This window comes from Neodiprion fabricii, chromosome 5 (genome assembly GCF_021155785.1).
Source record: "Neodiprion fabricii isolate iyNeoFabr1 chromosome 5, iyNeoFabr1.1, whole genome shotgun sequence".
Lineage (NCBI taxonomy): Eukaryota > Metazoa > Arthropoda > Insecta > Hymenoptera > Diprionidae > Neodiprion > Neodiprion fabricii.
In genome coordinates this window covers 10,230,782-10,254,136 of record NC_060243.1, presented here as the reverse complement: position 1 = coordinate 10,254,136, position 23,355 = coordinate 10,230,782, and the positions used below count along the sequence as shown (strand labels likewise).

General features: G+C 36.4%; 2 protein-coding genes across 10 annotated transcripts; both read right to left on the bottom strand.

Annotated features, from left to right (window-relative positions):
- Positions 1 to 3,797: 3,797 nt before the first annotated feature.
- On the bottom strand, positions 3,798 to 9,047 carry LOC124181951 (guanine nucleotide-binding protein subunit alpha homolog). Of its 4 annotated transcripts, none has more exons than XM_046568702.1 (5): positions 8,905 to 9,047; positions 7,629 to 8,156; positions 7,349 to 7,399; positions 6,946 to 7,163; positions 3,798 to 6,682 (listed from the first exon to the last, which is right to left on the bottom strand). In XM_046568702.1, the coding sequence occupies exons 2-5, from the start codon at positions 8,109 to 8,111 to the stop codon at positions 6,325 to 6,327; spliced, it is 1,110 nt and encodes a 369-aa protein (XP_046424658.1). In that variant the 5' UTR covers positions 8,112 to 8,156; positions 8,905 to 9,047; the 3' UTR covers positions 3,798 to 6,324. The 4 variants fall into 4 exon arrangements, with proteins under 4 accessions (XP_046424658.1, XP_046424657.1, XP_046424659.1 ...); XM_046568701.1 differs by having other exon boundaries at positions 8,766 to 9,040; XM_046568703.1 differs by having other exon boundaries at positions 8,932 to 9,034.
- Positions 9,048 to 15,567: 6,520 nt separating this feature from the next.
- Positions 15,568 to 21,238, bottom strand: LOC124181950. Of its 6 annotated transcripts, none has more exons than XM_046568696.1 (3): positions 18,344 to 21,238; positions 16,705 to 17,044; positions 15,568 to 16,581 (listed from the first exon to the last, which is right to left on the bottom strand). In XM_046568696.1, the coding sequence occupies exon 1, from the start codon at positions 21,046 to 21,048 to the stop codon at positions 19,222 to 19,224; it is 1,827 nt and encodes a 608-aa protein (XP_046424652.1). In that variant the 5' UTR covers positions 21,049 to 21,238; the 3' UTR covers positions 15,568 to 16,581; positions 16,705 to 17,044; positions 18,344 to 19,221. The 6 variants fall into 6 exon arrangements, with proteins under 6 accessions (XP_046424652.1, XP_046424654.1, XP_046424653.1 ...); XM_046568698.1 differs by having other exon boundaries at positions 15,568 to 16,578; XM_046568697.1 differs by having other exon boundaries at positions 15,568 to 17,044; positions 18,344 to 18,557; positions 18,721 to 21,238.
- Positions 21,239 to 23,355: the final 2,117 nt, after the last annotated feature.

The following is a 23,355-nucleotide window of genomic DNA, read 5'->3' as shown; positions in this document are numbered from 1 at the left end:
CCTCGTTATCACTCATTCCATCATTCCCGGATCGCGGACTGCGACGAGACCGCACCCGAATTCACCAAAATAACATCTTAGGTGAGCATAGAGGTGGTTTGAAAATCGTCGAACCAGCCCCCCTCTATCCCATAACATATTCTTCATTTTTTAATTATAAAAATTGAATTAGGAATTATATGAGGTTTTCTCAATCAAAAAATACTTTGGTACGGTTGTTACATCCTCCAGACCTTAGATTCTTTTCCCACACTCTTACAGCTACCTTATATCCTGATCCACTTCTTATCATCACCTCGCTGCCTCGGTTTCCATACCGCATCAGCAGAATGCTTCTTCTACTAGTAAACTGTAACTAGCCAGTCCCTTGCATGCTTCTTCTCATGTGCTAACTCTTAAGTCATATTCCATTCGGCCAACATCCAAACTCATCTCTGTTCCTTTTTCCCTTCCCCCAATCTTCTCACTGTACTCTCCGTACCTGTGACAATAAATCAATTACATACTATACTGAAACATTCAACTCCTCGATACAAGTTCCTCTCATTTCCTCTGATCCTTCCTACGTGACCGTAGTCAACGGGTTATGAATCCAAAATAAGCGGTAATAACATCACGGCTGAGTGTGATGCGGTCATCGATATAGCCGCTCGTCGTGATCTCAATTATCCACCCCGTAACATGGTAAACAAAGCATTGAAATTCTAGCGCGGATGTTACGTTTTATCTGTACGTATACGTAAATATTAGTATAAGGGAGACCGGGGCACGACGGACCCCCCAAAATATTGACGAAAGAGAACTTTTATTTTTTTTATACTGAGATATTATTAGACGTTTGTTTAATATGTGTTGAATGTATGCAACATTCATTTAAGATGAATGACATTTTTCTAAAGATTTTTAAAAAATTATATTTTAGATAAAGGCCATTTGCTCCGGAAGATAATTATTTTTGTCATATATATATATATTGATAGATAATGAAAGATGTATTCAATGTAGGTAAAATTAAAGGGTGCAAAGTTATTAAAAAAAAAATATGTCACATTTTTAGAAGGCATCCGTCGTGCCCAGGAAAAGTTCTTTTTCCTTAATTATGGCAAAATACTGACGAATTTGTTCGAGATATATCAAAAGAATTTGTACCGGGGCTCAAAAGCCACAAAAAATAGGGGGTATCACTATCGTCAATTGCGTTTTGTTTTTTGAGGTGACAGTTTTCTTTACATTTTATTGTTGCAAAATTACTTGCATTCCCTGGCGTGCAAGTTCCAACGTTAAGGTTTTCACAATTACTTGTCAGTGAAATAATTTAAGGTGTTTGATGTGATTCTTAATGCATGTATATGATTATGAAAATATTTTTACAAAATACGTCAAAAATGACATGATGGCTGATCAATAAGTGATTTGAAGCGTTTTTTAAAGATGCATTTATTCATCTTGTAGTTTATACATTTTCTAAAACTGCCCGCGAACTACTTCTATACTCTGAATGTTTTCTTCCGTCCCAAATTATTTATTTTTACGTTTACACATAAGCTATTTTCGCGAAAAAGTTACGTTGTACTTGGCAATAAGGATTGTTTTTAATATTTTTGGTAGATATATTTTTCGATGAGCTACTGGTATTGCAATCAAGGTGTACCGGAACAATGTTATGTGTCATGTAAGCTATACTTTGGTTCATTTTTGTACCTATACCAGCGGCTATGCCTATAATAAGAGATATTTGTAAAGTAAATTTTTGTCGGTAGTTTCTACTCATAAATTTATCGTTAGTGCAAAGTTGTGGATAAAATAATATCATAATTTATTTTTAAAAAACAATATTGACTGTTGAATCTTGATCTTGTGATTGAATTTTTGGTATTATTATAAAGAATTACGCGAGAAGATGAGAAATCTATGTTGCTCAGTGACCTAATTCCCCTTATGGAATATACTATACGAGAAGACAGATGAACAGGTGGGTGTATTTTAGAACCTACGCCGTGTTTAGCACTTTTATCTCGACAACGAAGCTTTCATTCGATTGTGGTTTGTTTTGTCAAAAAGTATATGGATCGAGGTTGAATCGCGTATTTTCTGCATCAGTCAATCAATACATTGAGAAGAAAAAGTCGTTGAATGAAAACAAAAAAAAAAACTGTTTCGATTAAGTAATAAATGCGGAGTACACGGGCGGCAAAACGAATATTTGACTATCAGAACAATTTATAAGCTACACGAACTAACGTAAAAATACTTCTGTTGACTAATTTATAATTCAACACAAATACGAGGATGTACAGTCAACGAAATATCAATTCGAACAATCTGTATTATATAGTTAAAATGAAAATCATTTTGTTAATCAGAATATCGTACTTTTTGATTCAACAAATGTTTGATCAATACAAGATCATACTCATCTGATGTAAAAAAATCTTAGTTAACGGAATTGCACATTTAGATTAGTTGGAAAAATCACAGCTAGGTACAAGCAACTATAAACATTCAGTTCAGTGTAGCGTTTCAATCATGGAACAGTTCTGATCAAAAATAAAATTGAAATTTTTAGGCTAATTAAGGGAATTGGTAGAATTTTCAGTAACGCAATTAACTACAATTATTCGCAAGTCGGATAAAACGTATTTTAGTTTCTGATACGACGCCGCCGCATGATTTGGCTCGAGATTCGAACTGCCAAACTATAGAACAGACTTCTGTTTAACTTTTGCTCACAATCAGTTAGATGACGAGATATATTTGTCTCAGTGATACGAAACTATTTCCAGGTGACACGAAGAGATTTTGTACGGAAGTGTAAAAATTTCAACAGTATTTTAACAATTTCAAAGCAGTGAAACAGCCAATGAAATACTTGAATTAACGAATGAAATGCTCGCAATCAACAAAATATTTATTCGACGTGAATGTTCCGTTCATGTTATTGCTCCAACACACTGAAACCTTCCTATTTCATTACCGTTGTTTTTCCGGCTGTTTTACGCGTTGGAGTTTTGTGGGTTTTTTTTTGACCAACAAAATGTTCAAAAGTAGCTAAATTTATTCGCCTATTCGTGATTGTAGATTAATGTCGATAAATTCATTGAACTATTTGTGTGTAAACAATTTTGTTGCTGTTTCGACTGATACATACATTTGAATAATCAAAAGTATTTGCAGTTAGTCGAATTATATTCGCTGACTTGGATCAACGAAACAAGTGGTACCTACAAGACATAGATTTGTTTGGTCCAAGCAACTTGATTTGTTTCTTTCATCCGTCAAAATTTCCTGACAAAAGGCACATTAGTTTATTCAACCATACGTATTAAACACTGTATAAATTTCAACGGAACGAATAAAAATCACTTGGTTTAACGAAATCAATTTGTTTACTAAATCACATGTAGGGGTCAATTCAAGGGGATCAAATTTGATTTGGCGAAATAATGAATTCTTTGACGACAAAAAAATATTTAATTAAAGCGATTACTCGCATTTTTTATCCGGATCATTGAGTTGACACGAACGAATTATTGTTCGGACGTACCAAATTTTCAATCAAATCGACCGCATAGTTCAAGTAACTCGTTTGGTTCATCTGACCAGACAGAACTTATTATGTTAACTACCGTAAATTCATTTTCACAAAATAACGATTGAAGCAACAATTTTTCATCCAACTAAATCGATTCGGGTGATTTTCTATGTTGCATAAATTAATATCTTCCTTTGATTTATAGAGAGTGGAAAATTTTACAATTAAACAATATACCGACACGTTTCGCAAAACGTTTATACTCCTTTGTTGCAAATATAGCTTATATTATACAACAGTTTATTTACTTATATACAATACAACAATATACAATTCTTATGATCCTGATTTGTGTAGACGTAAGGTTTGTTAGATATCCTTATTCTATACTCGTATAAAAGTTTCTAAATGCGTACTTTGTTTACATGGTACACTTCTAACTATACACATATCATTGTATACGTATAAGTTATACATATGTTTGTGTGTGTGTGTGTGTGTGTATATATACTATATATATATAGATAGAATATATATATAAATAATGTATATAAATAGGTTGATTAGCCTAGCACAAGTTTGATGAATATTAAATAATTATATATATATATATTGTACGTATATATGTATGTAGTGTTCCAAAATATTTTAATACAAATTTCTTTATCCGTTACCATGTCGTGTGCAACGCGCGAAAATAGTCGATAATTCCAGTCACATAAGTCATGTATAATATCACGCTTGTCATGTAAAACTTTATATACAATAGTCAAAACATTAAGAAATACAACACTCAACTTCGTTGAAACCGGGCCACATCGGCTCCATAGGAATGTAGAACCTAATAATTTTTGATCACACATTACCACACAAAGTAATACCCATGCGATCATGATACACGTCACGAAAATGATGATAAACTTTATTGTTGATCAGTTGTGTCAATTAATAACAATTTCAAGTTGAATCATATGAGTTACTATTAGAAATCATGTGGAAAATGACTACCTTTCGGATACCAGCCGATAGAGATAATCGACAATAATGAGGAAATTTTTTTTTCTTCTTGTACAGTCAAGATTTTCGAATTATAATGGAATTTCGGTAATGTGTAAAGAATTTTTCTCGAAAGCTTATTAGTATTGAGCTTTTATACCTGATTTGCAAAAAAGCTTTCAATGTAACAAATTCATTTGGCAACTGGATCGTTGAATAAATTTGCAAGTAAAAAATATGGCATACAAATGTTCGAATAATGTCCGATAGAAGGCTGGTATTTTCAAACACCCTGTGACAGTGATGAAAAAACACGCCCTGTAATAGAAATAGTAAAAGAATAAATAAAACATTGATTAAAAAAATAGAAGCACTGGTTTGCACTGTAAAGTTCGCACAGTTTGATGATGGGATTCTGAAGAAAAATCAATTTATTCTTGATTATATTCGAAATACTATATTATGGCAAAATTTAAAAGTGAAGTTTTGGAAAACGAAACGAAAAAAGATTGAATGCAAATGAATAAATTAATTAGTATAATCGGGATTATCAACAACAAATTACGATCATAGCAATTTGAACACAAACTGGTTAGTTTCATTTGGTTTTTATGGCATGGACCTAATATTTGGTTTCATTGTTCCTTAGCTTGCTTCTTAGTCATTGAAATCTCTAATCTTACCTAAAAATAAATTACCTACTTCTTCACGAAAATCAGCTATTTGATCAGCACTTTTTTTTACGTATACCATAGTAGTAGTAATAATAATAATAATAATAATATCAATAAAAATAATAATATTAATAATAATAACAGTGACCTAAAGGGAATTCTTTTAAACATCTGTACAATATACAAAACTCTAAGTTACAATTGTTTGTAATTTAATATTTCCTATATAAATATACTTATGTGAATGCGTTGCGACTGAAATTATTTGATAACGATAAATATTACTATATACACGCTATGTTGTATGTAGCTTAGACTTTTTACAAAGACCATTGATCAATATGTGTATCAAAATGGGATGGAAGAATATCTTATAATACGTGTATATGTTTATATAAATTTTTCATTTTGGTTATTATATCAGTATCAGCTGTATCAGGCAGTTTCTCGTTTAGCACTAGGAGATGATAGCGATAGATGATGCGACATGTATACGCAATTGTTCTTGTTTTTCCTATGATAGTAGAAGATAAATATAATAGTTGACAAAAGTAGTGTCTGGGACCTTTAAAACTTGTTATTTTGCAGCACAGATTTTGAAAATATTGCAGAAAGGCCCGGTGTGTACTATCCCATAAAACATATTCGTTATTTAACAAAGAGTGTTGTAAAAATAACTCAACAAAGCCAAACTTGACGTATGCGTAAGAAGCTACTATCATATTTCAACATAATGTAAATGTAAAATACAAATCAAAGTGCCACTTTAAAGTTGGGAAATTCGAAAAATTTTATGAAAATACAAAATTGTAAAGAGTGTTACAAAGTTTTGATGATTTCTGAAATAGAACGTGAAATTGCAAAATCAACTGTTTCCCGGAGAACGGAAATATCACAACTAAATAGTATCTATGTTGTAGTCAATTAATTTGATTAATATTAGTGTAGAGTTCATGAAAATTTTACCAATTCGTTACAATGCTCAACTAATAAACTCCAAACTTTCATATAGTGCCTTATCTTTTCCACATTTTGTTTACCTATTTTGATAGCCACCAGTCCTCAAAGGTTTCAGATCTGGTTCGAACTAATCACAGTGAGATTCCAAAACTCCAAAGAAGCTTACTGTAGCATAAGCGACTGCAAGTTTCGAATCAGTATTGTGTCTTTGACAGCGTTAAAAACAACTTTTATATTTTCAGTGTCTACAGCTGTGGTGAAATGATGGAATAACGATGCTTTATGTTCTCTCCTGACCGATATGAACATATTCAAGATGAATTTCTGTACATCCTTCATGGAATGTGAATCTCCAATAAATTCCGGGAAGTACCAACGGACGTCCGTGTCGGTTGATCGCACTTTTTTGGCAAGTAAATCCGTTTTGTTCAAAAACAAAATTATTGATATTTTTTCAAATAGGATATTGTTCACAATCGTATCAAAAATATTCTTTGATTCTTCCAATCTGTTCGTTCGCCTGGAAAGAATTGTTTTATACGTTCCATCAGTTTATTTCCATTTGTGTAACTAAATTTAAGAAAATCTTTTACACACCGAGTCAAACAACCAATAATTAATATTTGTAATCCTGTAAGACTGCACTGAATTCTAATGACTGTCGCATTTTTGAAATCTCTGTAAAGTTCTAATTCAGAATCGTCGAACTTCTGTATCAATCCTGGCTTAACGTGTAAAACAGATAGTTATGATCATGATTGACTCTTTCCGTTGAAAACTTACCTATCTTCCAGTAATACTTGGTCAAACTCAGAGGAAGATACAAGGAATAGGATTGATGTGACACAATCGAAACACTGGAACCATTTTTGTCGCTGTGATCGCTGTCCACCGACATCAACGAACAGGAACGCTTTATTCTTTATTGTTATAACACACTCAGAAATACCCTTTGTAGCTTTTCGACAGTGCAGAATATCTTGTTGCGTCGGTATATAATCCTGTAAATAAAAATAAGCAAGTAAATAAAATAAAAATACGGAAAACATATCAATATTTCAGTTTACGAAGCCCAATCGCCACAAGATTTCTTTATAAATACCGAACGAGAAATCTGGTCTACGAATAATATTTCACCTTGAAACTTGAGTGTACCTCAATTAAATTTATTATGATGCATGCTTACCACACGAGCAATCCTTTCCAAGTCGTCAAGAAAATATTGCACAGAGTCACTCTGGAAGCATTTAAGAAGAATTGATACATTAATAATATTACTACTATACAGTGCGCATATTTCAGTGATGCTTCATACAGTAATCAAATTCAATTTGAAATTTATAATTTCTGTAGAAGTATATGATAACAGAAGATGATTGTTTGTTTACAATAGGCATAACTTTACACTTGCGGTTGAAATTTAGCATATAAAGAAAATCATCTTTAATTCTAGAACAAAGTTTTACCAGCTGGAATTCTCGTCTTCGATCGAAGGCTTGCTTAATTGAAGCATCATTCCACAGACTTTGCAGGGATGGAACGTAGTGTAGAAATAATTTAGTATCTAAGATTGTAGTATTTTCAAACTTAAGCAACTGATAACCAATATCATAATTCTTAGGATTTTCCCAAGGGATGTTAAGCTTGTCACGAGCATCAACGAGCACTTTCATTCCTTTGATGATATTCTGATAGATAACATGCTGATATTCCTTGATAAGTTCCGGCTCGAACTTAACTCCATGAATTATTCTCATTTGCTTAAGAAACGTAGATTTTCCACTTTCCCCAGCTCCAAGTAGCAGTAATTTTACTTCACGTCTTTTCTCCTGACGTTCTTTTTCCAACTCTTGATCTATTTCCTGACTCTTGAATCGCTGCTCTATTTCCTCCTGGCTGAACTTGAATCGCAAGCAACAGGTACATAGCCATGTTAACATCGCTGCCATTTTGGGGTCAATCAATTTTCATACACTCCTCAACACATCTGCGACCTATTTGGAAAGATTACAAGTATGTAAATAAAAGAAATCAATTTAGTGATCAGAAGAGCGGTACTTTCTCTCTTCAATATTAAGTAAAGAAACAATGGTTTATCAAACTTGAAACAGTTTAAAATAAGTTACTTTGTAGCTTCCGTAAGGCATGAATGTGTACATGAATTCTTATCTTTATCCATTTCCTCAATTTTTATTTCACACATCAGGTGAAGAGTTATTGTAGTAATAGTTTTACTCATGTTACCAAAACTACGATCTACTCTTACTGACAAAGGCAATAGATTAGGTAAAAGGAAAAGAAGAAAGCCGTATACAGTCCAAAAAAATGTTGTTACCAGTAGGATGGGATTAATAATAACTAATTATTGTGCGAAAGTTGACCAAATCTTGGGATACGATTCATGTAGGTCGAATATAGAAGGTATGTTTAACTAGACAGAGACAAAAGAATGCAGTTTCAATTTTTCAAATGGCAGATCGGCTGGTGAAGTTTGTCAGTTATGGTACATTGAAACTCATATGATTTCGTTGTTTTGCAATTATACAAATAATTGTCAGTTTAAATAGTTAAAGAATGATTAGATTTCATTGAGAATAAAATACCGTCACACGTCACACTCCATTATCATCCGGTGTCTAGCAGCTCTGCATTTACAGGATCGCTTCGTGAACATAATACGGCTTAACGAAGCGTCATGACTATATAATTTTTGTCAACTTTATTTAATGATAAATGAATTACTTTTGGAATAGGAAAATGTCGCCCTACCATAGCATCGCTGCCTGGCACAAGCACTACATTACATCAAAAATACCTATGGCACTAGTCCACGATCGGACGCAGTCTGTAGGACCTGTCACAGCTTTTATAATACCTTCATACATCAACGCCGCGGTACCTTAGCGCTAGTGGGTAGAGTCATTGAGTAACTGTTCTGATAGAACTGTAACAGCAACAAATAAATCCACGGATCCATGGATAAGCTCACAGGATAAACTTGCCGACGCTCCTTGCAGGATTTTTTCGATTATGGCGTTTAGGACAGCTAGCAGACAGTTATCATGATGCTTTATTGCCATACAACGATTATGGTTAGCCATAAGATTGCTCTATAGCACGGTGTTGCAAAAAGCACAACTAAAGATGTGTAAATATTGCTAACCTTATGGACTTTGCTCCCCAGGTAAAGGCACGGTAAGCGGAACTGCATGGCGGGGGATGGAGGGGATCGCTGTATTCTTGGTGTGCCGACTGAGCCGATTTAACATTGGAATCCCATAAAATGCGTCGATAAGTGCAGAACAATAGAATTACCCTGGATCCACCCAGCCGACTGGACGCCTTAATGAGGCATTGTATGCCAACTCACCCTACTAATAAGGTTGAAATATTTGATTTGGCTCAAACGTACCTAGTTGTATTTAGGGAAAAAAAGTTCCTAGATTTTTTCAATTTTTTGAAAAATACATCAATTTGAACTTTTTTTCATATTGTGTGTTGCTCAACGTACTTTTATGAAGTTGCAACGCAGAAAATCATCAAAAGCATTCTTACTGAAGTTTCTTTACTTTAAGATTACAATCTTTTTTTAAAGTTGATTGTGTCAATGAATTGTTTGTCTTTAATTTTCGAAAATATTACTGATTACTCTACAAAATTTGAGGCCTGGTGGCATCATGAGAAAACGATACTTCGTTTTTTAATTTTTAAAATTGATGAGTTCCATTTTTCATTTAAACTTCCAATATTACTTTCAATGCATTAAACAATGTCTTATTAAATATATTATTAGTAAAAAACTGCAAACCAAGGCAATCAGAAGTATCATAAAGTGCAGTTTTGAACAATTGAAGATTATGATAAAGTTGCCAATAATCTTAATATTTACTATTCAAAGGCTGAAACAATAACAGGAACTCAAAAATTTCATTGTGTGAATTCGAACAAAGATGGATCTTTTACATTGAGAGTAATTCCAAGCTCAAGTGAAAGTCATTTATGAAGTATATTCGAACGATGACACAAAAGGAAAAAGGATAAAAAATAAAAAGCTCGTTCAAAATACTTATTTGACGTTTTCACAATTTTGGATTAATTCGATTTGCAATTTTTTACTACTGCGTGTTCAATGAGACATTGTTTAAGACATTCAAAAGTAATACTTAAAATTTGAAATAAAAAAAATAGGTTTCATCAATGCTTGAAATCAAAAGAAATAAAAGGAATCATCTCCCTACGTGAAGACCAGGCTTAAAATATGTGCCATAAGAGGTAGTATTTTTGAAAATATTTTTAAAAAAATCAATCCATTCAAGTTTAAATTAAATAAATTCAATTTTCAAATTAAAAAACTTGAGTAAACAGGCTTTCATTATTTGATCATTGAAATTCCAAAAGGTACGTTCAGAAACACTCAATTTAAGAAAAAATCGAACATCCTTTTTCACAGAATTCAAAAAGTTAGCCAAGTTTCAGCCAAATCAAAAATATCAACTGAAACGGAAGGCTCTCATTTTAAAGTTGGTTTTGTCATTCATAATCTAGCCACCAAAAATGTGTTCAAGTGTCTTTAAAAAACGACCGTTCATAACCTCGGCCGCTTTCCTTTTACACCAATTTTCTAACACAACCTACGTCCGTGGACATAATTCGACACAAAGTGATTTCATCGGTCAAATCTAACGGAATGTACGAATAAAATCATTTAGTCTCGTGTTGTGTCAGAAAACCACGAAGTAATACTAAGGTGACCGAACTCAGCCAAGGCTGAGTTCAAAAGTTGGTTCATTTTACTGCATGAAAAAGACCAAGTCCGCAGAACGGAATAGCTACATGCTCGCGCATGCGCTATCTGAAGTATTGCCGTGTCCTCTTCTTTCTCACTGAGAGTGCGAGTGAGAGAGCTGCATGCAGGTATGTAAACATCATAGACTGCGTTAGCGAGGTCATGGCCACGTTATTCTCCTATGCTGTGTTCACTCCTTTACTGGGTGCTTTCCATTTACTGACTCAAGTCGACTTGTGTCGCTATTTCTGGTGTATTTCTTTGCCCAGATTGGCCGGTTACACCAGAAATAGCGACACAAGTCGATTTGAGTCAGCAAATGGAAAGCACCCAGTCTAGTCTCCCTGCTTCAAACTTTTGTAACATCCGACCGGAACGTCCGTATGTTTTATCGATTATTATTACTGCATGTTACTTTTATCAACTAACCAAACTCGAAGTACGAGAATCTTGTAACCATAGGAAATTAAAACAACTGTCTAACTATTTGGAATATCCCTAGATGGAAATAACTATGAAATTCACTAGCCAAGGCTTAAAAACCATGTTACGAGATCTTCGTACTACAGAGAACTATAATACTATTATGCGTGATTATATATCATATTAACACTATAATTAACTAACACAATTATACCCAATTATTATATAGCACTCAACAATGCCATTTGTGCATTCGGAGCTGAGAGCTATACTATAAGCAACATACGCTTTACTATATAGCCTGGAGTACAGAAGACTGTGAAATCATAGATAAATGCATAACCAATATAATGTAAAGATAGCACTGCTGCAATAACCCACAAAACCAGAGACTGCAAAACCATCAAACCGTGAATGGCAATTACCCAGCATGAACTATACCTTCTTCCGCAACGCCGTATTGTAGGCAACACGCGCAACGTTTTGAAGGCAATGCAGATCTCCAATGTGGAGCCGTACAGAGCCTTACCTAGAGAATACATTAGGAAACTTACCGACGAAACGGAAACGTTCTAGAAGCTTCCAAGCCGATTTATATCAATATAAGAATTGACAACTACAGAAGGGAATCATATACAAAAGCACACATGTAAACCTGCTCTAAAGCTATGAATCATCAAATTACTAAATACTCTAAATCTGTTAAGATAATTATAACACAAACAACTAAGGATATTCGCAGCAGCGCGATTCTAATAATGTTAAACAAATAACAAACTATGTTCATAAACAATTGCTATTGTACTCCAGGTTAACAACGACAGTAGTCGACTATAATACATATGTAATTCTATATAGACATAGCTATAAAACTAACAAACGACAGGTAACCAGAATGAAATATGGGCTTTGTAACGAACAAGATAGCAAAAACATTAAGAGGTAGACAGGAAGAAGTTAAGTGGCTGAGGGGCACCAGAAAGGGGGCTGGCGCCACAAAAGGGGCTGGCGCCACAAAAGGGGCTGGCGCCACAAAAGGGGCTGGCGCCACAACGAAAAGCTCACGCAGTTCGGAGAACTACGGAACAAGTCCACGCACCTACACCACCGCACCAAGCAGCGATATACCATACGTAAAAACCTACGATATAGTAATAGCTAAAGAACTAAGATAACAAGCGTGTATGCGCGAGGATGTCGTGACCTAATTAGTTCCTAGAAAAAGAGGGGAGGTGCGCAAAGGTGACCAAAAAACTAGAGAGGGGGATCGTTCTGCGCAACGATCGACCCCTATAAAAAGGGCGACCGATCACTCGATCGTCCTCTTGTTTTCTACCTCCAGATTCGTCATCTAGTTCCGGTACAGTCTCGCGGTAAAATACTCTAGCCTTTTGCATTAAAACTTTCATACAACGTTACTCTGCCCAAAAGTTCAGCGAGCTTCAACTCCATTTTTTGTCATACTAAGTTTAAGACCTTACACTGTGTAACTCTGCGTTTGTGACTTTTAAATATCAAAACTTATAAAATAAACCAAACTCAGTCAAAATATCCAAAAATATTAAAGTCAGTTATTCTGCTAAAACCTCTCACCAATCTACAAGTCATCGCATCCAGAATATTCTCAAAAAAGGTAAGCCAAATTAAATCTTTTATCCAACAATTTCTCCCTCTTCGGTTCGTTCGACTAGAGCGACAGAATGCCCGTTGTCCGGTGTATTTCAATACTTAATCGGTAATTGGTGACCCAAACTACTGATGTGAGTCTAGCTGTAGCTGCGTGTGAATGTTTCCGGTGTCTAACATCTGGAGATTTTCCACTAGGTACCGTTCCGACGTCACACTTTCGTGAATACCGTCTACTAGATCGCCACCACTATTGTTTACCTCATCCTCACCGACGCATAAAGTCCCTGGCGGATTTCCGCCGTACTAAACATGATAATCACAGAGCTCAACACAGGGAGTATAGAGAAGTAGGACCACCTCTTATTTTTACACCGTGGTCAACGACCAGTGCAGTGCTCCATGGAGACTAGAGTACAGGAGTCCAATCTCTGTATTGAAGATGCGTCCACGAAATCATGAGAAATGAGGGTTCCGCTACAGCGGCGCTGTCGTCACTCTGGACCGATGATGCCGCACATATTTACGTTTATTATGGGTATGTTCCGATATACACTGCGAGCACTGTTCAGTGCTGTTACTGGGGAGAAATTCGTTCCGTTATAGACGGACAGTATACAGTCGCAGTATCCCAGGGAAATATATGACGTCATAAATCGTCGCCATTTTTCTACTGTGAACACTGGTGCTTTCGAGGTAAGGTGCTCTCAGTGCTTTGATCACGTGATCAACAGCGTTCAGAAATTTAACAGCCTCCACTATTGATAATTATTATTATTGAATATTGTCATTTAAAAATACCGGCCGTTAAAAACAAAAATGGAAAATTTGAATAAATTGTGTTTATTGCAATGTGAAACAAATATTATGTATGAAATGAAAGTAACGCCAAAAAATGTCGATCACAGTATACTGTACTGCGTTCCGTTTTAAGCAGTAAACAGTATAGCTAACTATAAAGGAACGGCTTCGCAGTATACTAAATTGACGACACACCTTACAGTGCTCGCGGTGTATATCGGAACATACCCAGAAATTATTATAATTTTGATCACTGTATCACTATATTTCTAGGATCAGAACGTCCGGAGCGACGCTGGTGATAAAACCGTGCGCTATTAAATCTCGGAGTTTCGTGGACCTGACTCTAGTCTCCATGCAGTGCTCATCCAACATTGTGAGCCGTAAAATTCCTAGATATCAAACGTGTCAGAATCTATCTAACGACTCGATAAGACCGAACGATACTGCAAATCGCATGCGATAAATTTCGATAATTTGAATTATTTTCTATTGTACAATGTATTTACTATTTCGTGAAGACCAAAAAACGTACCATTCAATAATTATGTATTTCTCCAGAAAAAATTGATCATGGACCCGGAAATAAACACAGATTACACATTAATGAAGTAGATATATAGATATTGCCCGAGGTATTGTACTAGTTTTTGAATTAATTCCAGCAATGTTTATTCTTACTTTCAGACGATTTTCAATAAGTAAGGCTTTTTGTTCTTCGGTTATGTGTCTGCATTTTTTCTTTACAATTTTCCAAACATTAATTTATTAAAACTTGATTTTTTTTAATGCTTTCTGGATGATGCTTATGATGCTTACGATGCTTGGGACACTTCATGTTTCTTCTCGATGCAATGTTTGGAAGAACCGAAGAACACTCGTCGATATGATTCTTTCTGAATTTCTCTTGTAAACTCAGCAATGCTTGTCTTGCTTGCTGTTGCAAAACTCGGAAATTATCGCATGTAACAAGACGTATGCGACTGCGTGGTATTGGAGATTGCCTAATTCGAGTCGTCTGCGATTTGGTCTGCGCGATAATTATCGCATGTGAGAATTATGACGAGTTCAAGAATAGGTCCCCAGGGTTTCTCAAGACTTAGAACGGACTCGGAAATTCGCTAGATTTCGTCTGCATTCCGTTCCGTCATTCTACATTCCAACGATTCCACCCTACATGGGACAGCACCATAATACGTGATGACTATCTCGTATAAAAACATTGGCCATCAGATCAAAACTGGTGTGTTTGAATGCTCCAAGCCCGGCGTAAATCTGATTTTATTTTTATTAGTTTTGTTTAGATGAAATATTGATTCCACGAGAATCAATCATACGGAGTCAATAACAGTGGCCGTCATTGTTTGTTAATCGACAGCAGAGTTGACTGGTGGTCAGCATAGAAACGTCCTCCACCAGGAGCGTACACATATGCCAAATCATTATGGTGCCCGTGGGGTCCCAAATTTCTGAAATTTTGTCTTCACGAGAACATGTGCAGAACATCAGTACTTTAGTAGAAAATACCGATCTTGTTTTGTGCTTTTACTTCTGTGGTATATTCCGGAACAGAAAACTACTTCATATCTACTAGCAGGATTAATATAAAAGAATGAGTCAACACAAACTTGTTGATCATTCATAGTAATATTTGCTCACATAGAGATATGTTACCATTCGACATAAAAACGCAGTCTTACGATGGTCTGTAAAAAGAATAGGATTAGCTAATAGATCGATTAATATTTGGAAGTAGAACAGAAATAGGGTAATTGTCAATTTTTTTATTCCACTACATTTCTTATAGATATCACCGTCTTTTTCATGACATGATTAGAAATAAATTTTACGATCGTTGCCCTATCATAGTTACCATATTGTTTCGAATGTAAGTCGAGGTTTTATGTCGCTGAGATCACCCGCCATAATCGTCCTTGACCTATATACGCATTTTAAATTTTTTTACAGGAATCTATATTACCGATTGGCTAAGTTACCTTATTGACCGTTTGATTGTAAAATTCGACCAATAAAATTTTACGCTGTGGCCGCGTGTGTTATTTGCGAGATATCGAAGATTTGAACTTCAATTTTTTCGGCTTGGCATCGGTTAGGTGAAAACAATTATTGCAAATTAGAAGACGTAAAAATCATTGAATAATTAGAAATGGATATCGTAAGTGCAGATACAGTGGAATTTACGGATGCGCAAATATCAAGTTAATAAAGGAATTCGAAAGTCTTTTGACGCCAATTTTCAATTGATGGTAGTCCGGGAAACGGAAAATACTAATAATTGTATGGCCGCGGAAAAATTCAGGATCTTAGAAAAAAATGTACGTAATTGGCGAAAAATGAAACCGAAGCTAAAGAATGCTTGTTCCACACGCCAAAGCTTTCAAAGGACTAAACAGTAGGGATATTTCCCGAAGTAGATGAAGAGGCATGACCTCTCAGTTGCAAGTCCTGGACATAGTGGTGAACAAGTCGTTCAAAGACAACTTGAGGAGTTGTTATACCAATTGGATGCTGGAGTGGAAAAATAAAGAAACCATTCGTTCCTCTTTTGTTACAATGGATCAAAACCACCTGGCAATCCATTAAAAGTCAAACGAACGTCGCAGGCTTCAAAAAATGTTGCATAAGCAACGAAATAGATGGAATGGAAGATGACGTGCTATAAGAAAATGAAGATGATCCCATCCCAGAAAACGAAGATTCAACAACTGAGGAAAGCTCTACCGAAGAGTCAATAGCTGGGGAGGGCACCGATGGAGACTCTGCTGGTTAAAATATACCTGAATTATTTAATTGTCCAACTTTGTTTGCTCCAAGTTAAATGTATGAAATATATTTTTTTTAAACTGCAATATTATAAATACATATCCATCTGTGATAATATGTACCTAATTTGCTTCTGAAGTTCGACTTATATTTGAATCCAAAAACAATCCGGAATCAGAGGTGAAAAATTGGGCGTCGACTTATTTTCGGACCAACACGGTAAATGCAAACCAGGCATTTTTTTTCTTTCTTGGCCTTCCCCGACGAATGCTTTATCGTTAAAACCTCTTGGTCACGAATCTCAACTCACTGTACACATTCTGGACTGCCTCAAAGTTGCTGCTGTATTCACTTCGTACAATTTTATGCATTTTGCTGGATTCATTTTGTGCCGTTTGCAGATCTTAATCATGTTCTGTCTATACCTAGCACAGCAGCCTTTCGAAAATCAAGGTACCTCAGCTGGAAAATTGAAAAAAAATCTTCATTAGACGTCCGAGAAATCACGGCTATTACATGCTATAGTATAATGTTACATAGCGCATAACATTTTTTACTCATTACATATAATATATGCAAATAAATTGTAATCTGAGCTTTTTTAGTTTTATACGTTATATCAATTCATATCATAAGTGGGTTAATTAAAAAATTCGGGGCTAGTGCATTTTTATAAATGCTGATACTGTAATATTTTCGATATCAATTTCTGCAATGGTGTTATATTAAAAAAATTTACTACATCCATTTCCTACCTGCTGTAGGCAGGCATAATTACAAATGACTTTTTTCTCATTTGTAACTTGTAATGGATCACTCATAGATTATAAATTACTTTTTTAAATTTGTACTGGATCACACGTCCATTATGCATTATGCATTACTTTATTTATTTGTAATGAATAACGCATTCATTAAACATTACTTTTTTATTTGTAATCGAGCATTCATCCATTACACATTGCGTTTTGTATTTGTAATGTAGCACTCAACCATTTCACATCAGGCAGTGTTATGTGTAATTCACAACTCTGGTCCCCGGGTAGGCTTCCGCGGACCCGGGAACGATTCCTGGATCGCATGATTATTTTTCTCAAAAACAAATTTTCCAGTATAAAAGGTTTTTCCCTCATTTCCGGGACGAATTTTCGATTCAGAATCCTACGGCTTTGAAGCAATGCAGAGCAAGTTTTCACCTATCCAAAATCATTTTTAGAAATTTTTATGTAAAAAAATTGGGGGCTAAGCTCCCCGTCGACTATTGGTTTTCGTTTGAGCACTATTCATTTGACGGCATTGTGGTTCTGGAGCAATGTTCGGAACCACTAGAGCAACTTAAAGCAACCGCGAAAAAAACACTTTTTCAAAAACGGGGGGCTGGTGTGAAAAATAGTTTTTTTATGTTTATTTGTTCAATTTTGGGTTTGCCGAAATACATTTCTGGAGCAATGTAGAGCAACATCGGAGCAAACCAGGGCAACTCTCGAAATTTGAAAATTTTGAAAAGGGGGGCTAGCATCTCTTACTTATTCAGCGCATCGAAATACATAATCCTAGATGGGTCTGGTCAAACGAACAGACCACTTTTTTTTTTTTTTGTGTGCCGGTGTTATATACTGAAGTTTTCTAAGTTCCGTATTTTTAAGATATCTACCATCTATCAATTCTGGGAGCATGCAAGACTCATAAAATTTTACTAGTCAGGTAACATTTTGCTATGCCAAAATTGGCTGTTTCTGTGAACTTTAACAGCCATCTTACCTTTCGGAGTTGACAAGTGGACAGCACAATGTTGACTTTGTATCTTGGATCTGGCAAATGTAAGAACGAGTCTCATTTATCCTGTCAGAATTTTTCTTGTCAAAAATTATGTGACCAGTTCCATGTTTTTGTTCGATGACCTAGTCCGGAGTAACATCTTTGGAACTGAAGGAGCATTTGATCTCAACAATGCCATCATCGTTCAGCAAGCCATCTGATGACACACCCAAATATGCATTTTCCGAATCAATGAAGAGGACACAAGGGATGACTGCAACTTCTTAAGTTTCTTCAAATTGTTGTTGTACTTTTACCTCGCTCTGTTTCACATACTGCCGAGCAAGAAAAAGTCTTTCTTGCAGACACACAATACTCACTGTGTTCGTGGAAAGTGTAGTCGGTTTCATGCGGTACACCTTTACAGAATTCGATGCTATGAGTAGTTTTCTCCTCAAAGATTTTCATTTGCCACTGTTAATTTAGCCTCTTGTCAAAACTTTGATGAAGTCTTGCTCTGCCTGCTGGTCTGTTAATTTTTTATAATGCAACCTAATTTGCACTTTGAAATCTGCAACAGAAACACGAGGGGCGGCTTAGAATTTCGACCATAGTCTTGGCCCGAACGAAACTTTAGCCCAAAGGACTCTGCTGACATGTACTTCTGTTTGGGTTTTTTTTTTCTCATGTCTTTCTCTTCCAGCTGTTTTACATTTTTTCATTTGAGCTTTAGCTGCAGTAAATGAAACAAGATGGTTCAGTTTTTTCAAATTTTAGTACGATTTCTATGAGTTGAATTGTACAGTGCATTGAGCATTGTGAGAATATCTTCTTCCTAAATTAATACACTTTTCTGTAATAAACTAGCTGACGATAGCATTCTAGCTTTGCATAGTGCTTCTGGTGACGTTGTATAGCAAACTCTCGGCATGCCAATTCAGGTGTGTAATCGCTTCAAAAATCCTATCGAACAATCCTATTTCAGTCAAAACTGGCACATTATTTTTTTCGCCTTCTTTCGGAATACCATCACAGAAGTATCCTAATCCAGCGCATCGCGTGTGTTCACCAAACACATGATTTGGAATATTGACCATGTCTTTTCTCAGACGTTCTACTTTGTCAGACAACGAGATATCTTGAGTCATATGGTACTGGCTTGCCTTTACCACAGCCGTGCAAATTCTTAGTGTACTACCTTGGATAACTTTTCGCCATTCTCCGATAGCTTTCTTAGCTTCTGACGATTCCTTCATTTTTGTTTTTGAATCGGATTTCAATTTAGTTTTAGCAATTTCTTTGATCTTGTTGGTAAGATTTTGTAACAGATGGGTCGTGCACTCAATTTTCTTCACGTAATAGTCATCATATGGGTTGCACTCCAGAATTTTTTTGTAGACGCTGCTGTCGCCATCCACTATCAGTGCAGAATATACTAGTCCGTGCATTTCCAAACTTCGTATAAATCCTTCAGCGATTGCACTGCTTTCTATATTGGAAGAGCTCTGATTACTCTCTTCATTTTTGAAGCATTGGTGTTCTTTGGGAATCTCGTTCTTTCTTTCAGCCACATTACAAACTGTGCAGTACTTGTTTCGAACTGCTGCAAATAGAACTTTTTGAGTATGGAAGCCGACAATAACACTAAGACCAGACAGCGAATCATGTTTTCCAGATCTATGTGGCCTTTTTATCCAAGTTCCATTTGCTACAACTGGGATGTACGGCACTCCATTCGTCACATCACCACGCAGAATTGCGAGCCTTTTTTCTTCCTTGCCGGCTACTTTCATTTCTGCTTCAGCTGCTTTTTCGAAATTTGAAACTTCTGTATCCTGAGTCTGCCATTCGGTCATGAACTGAACATTTGTCGAATTAAGAATCTCTATTAGTTGAGAATATTCTATCCCGGTAGAATTTGTTGTAGCTACTATACTCTCACTAATCGAAAGGTTTTTTGCTTCGACGGGCTCCGCTGAAATGTATGCTCGTGTCGAACACATTCTACATTCAAAAAGAAACTTTGTCGTCAGACCTACATGCTTTGTCAATACATAGTGTAGAGAATCAAAGTTGCAATTGTAAATTGAATTATGATAGTCAAATTCCCTGTGCAACTCAGAGAGCATGTATTTTAAATCAATAGTGTGTCGAGTACCTGGATTTTGGATATCAGCTTCATCTACATGTGCCGGTTTAACTATAAAATCTGTGAAACTCCCATCACAACTGTTATCTACCTGCCATATATTATTGTCGTATAGTCTTGATCGAATGTCTCCAGTTTCATCCGTTCCCTGTTGCATTTCAGCACCGTGCGTACATTTCCTTGAAGTTTTCTCACGTTGATGAGTCGCCTGTTCCTGAGGTTCTTCTTCCATGACTACCATGTAGGCGTCATCTATGCGATTCACGACTATTTCTCCAGCGACAACATCCTTCAATTGATTATCCATGATATTTTGATCATATAAATCTAATTGAAATTTTAAATCGGCAGACTCGGAACTTTGAGGCGCCGTACCTGATATGTTACACTCATTTGCGACCTGCTTATTCACAAGATGCACATTGTCTTGGCATACCGTTGATAGTGCTACTGCATGTGCCTTCAATCTATTTCTGCGTTCGCGGAATTTGCGTTTTCGACTCGGTGGTTTCACGGATAACCAGTATCTACCATGCCCTTTGTGACCACTTTTACCCATTTTCCCGTGAATCTATATTATTAAATCAATCTGAATAAGGGTACGTTCCGACAGTGATCTGAGGCGTTTTCAGCTACGTTAACTAACGGTCAGATATTCGCTCAATACTATGGGAGCTTTCCAGCAACGACACAGAGCGACACAGAGCGGCACTGTGTCGAACATGGTGCTTTCGAACAACGACACAGAACGACACATACCCTGTGGGTATGTTCCGATATGCACTGCGAGCACTGCACAGTGCTCTCACTGTAGAAAAATTCGTTCCGATATGGACTGCAGTATACGGCCGCAGTACCCTAGGGAAATATATGACGTCATGAATAACCACCATATTTCTACTGCGAACACTGGAGGTTTCGAGGTAAGGTGCTCTCAGTGCTTTGACACGTGATCAACAGCGTTCAGAAATTTAACAGCCTCCACTATTGATAATTATTATTATTGAATATTGTCATTTAAAAATACCGGCCGTTAAAAACAAAAATGGAAAATTTGAATAAATTGTGTTTATTGCAATGTGAAACAAATATTATGTATGAAATGAAAGTAACGCCAAAAAATGTCGATCACAGTATACTGTACTGCGTTCCGTTTTAAGCAGTAACCAGTATAGCTAACTATAAAGGAACGGCTTCGCAGTATACTAAATTGACGACACACCTTACAGTGCTCGCAGTGTATATCGGAACATACCCACAGTCGGACACAGCTGCGGAGCATGGTTGGACATTGTGTCGGATTCATTGCTGCCAATTTTTTAGTTAGAGATTTTATGTTCGACGCATGGTATTGTTTATATTTATTTATTAAATGTAATGATAATCTACACGCGTTTCACAAATGTTTTTTTTTCCTGGAGCGCTCAATGATCCTAGATTTTTCGTATAATGCATGAGCGGACTCTAATGACTGAATTAAGAACCTCAAACCGTTCCAACAAGCACCAAGGCACAGTGTTCGACCGTGTAACACAGTGTCACACCTCCTTGCTGGAAAGCTCCCATTACACACGCCGAGCGAGAAAGAATGAGAGAGAAGTTAAACCTAAAACGGTTGGAGTGGGCGAGTGGGGCGTATCGTATGCCCATTACTGATCATGCCCATAGGGATGAACTGCGCAGTCGATGTATGTATCGAGTTGAAGAACTGATTAAAAAGAGATAGCAACAGCGAAGTTCCTTCGGGTGTATTCCGAAATATACTTCCAGTACTGCCGACCGTGACGTCACGCAGTCAACTGCGAACTGCGTTCTGCGTTTACTACGAGTTGCCAGTCGCAGTAGAATCGGGACGCTACACCGAGGACGCGGTCATCTCTCAGGTACTGCAACTGCCTCACGTCCTAGACCGTAGTGGGTGCTTTCCATTTACTGACTCAAATCGACTAGTGTCGCTATTTCTGGTGTAACCAGCCAATCTGGGCAAGGGAATACACCAGAAAGAGCGACACGAGTCGACTTAAGTCAGTAAATTCATGACGTCACTAACTGGTGGCAGCATCGACGGCAGTAAGCTTTCGCGCGATTTCGGAACGCGGTTGCTAGTACTTGCAGTACTGCAACTATATTTCGGAATACACGGGTAGGCCCGAACCGGCAGGCTCGTGGGGGAAAAAAAGAGTCGTGGCGGCATCGGCGAAGAAAAGAAGCTATGTGCGGGGGGTGTTAGTAAATAAAGTTGAAATCCAAAAGAAGGTTGGTTTTATTATACTAAAAATCACTACAAAATGTGAGAATTTAGTCCAGGGCCCGATTCGCAGTATTGAGCACCGTCTGGAATATAGGCACTCTCGTTACGTATTCAACGTTTTCAGTGTACGGAGCGAATATCGCAACCAGTGATCGCAACGCACTTGAAGCTTCACACGTGGATGTACACTTGGAAACAATGAATTGACGGCTAATTTTTTACACTATACAGTTATGCTGGCACACACAAAGTCCGTAGATCAGACAGGTCAAGACACGCGTGTTCCAGTTTTTCTCACTATAACGTGGGCAAAAATGTTCTATGCGCGTTCGCCCAAAAAATATCAAACTTACATTACCGCATTAACCAGTTTTGACCAATCTTGCTCAATTTTTCACGAAATAAATAGAAGCACGTATATATTTTGAGGTTAATCATTGTGACAGGTCAGGAATCAGAAGCACACCGGGTGCTTTCCATTTAGAGCACAGTGTAACACAGCGTGCAAATTTCTATTGTAAGCGACCAATCCAGACAAAGGAATAGACCAGAAATGTTTACATCGTGTTATATTGTGCTCTAAATGGAAAGCATCCATTGTCATACGAAACTTTT

Bases quoted from the DNA above. Each gene is read 5' to 3' on its own strand.
- LOC124181951 (XM_046568702.1), bottom strand. From the start codon at position 8,111: ATGGCAGCGATGTTAACATGGCTATGTACCTGTTGCTTGCGATTCAAG. The intron at 7,164-7,348 runs GTAAGCATGCAT...TTTTATTTACAG, and splicing joins TGGAAAGGATTGCTCGTGTG to GATTATATACCGACGCAACA. The intron at 6,683-6,945 runs GTAAGTTTTCAA...AATTCTTTCCAG, and splicing joins CAAGTATTACTGGAAGATAG to GCGAACGAACAGATTGGAAG.
- LOC124181950 (XM_046568695.1), bottom strand. From the start codon at position 21,048: ATGGGTAAAAGTGGTCACAAAGGGCATGGTAGATACTGGTTATCCGTG.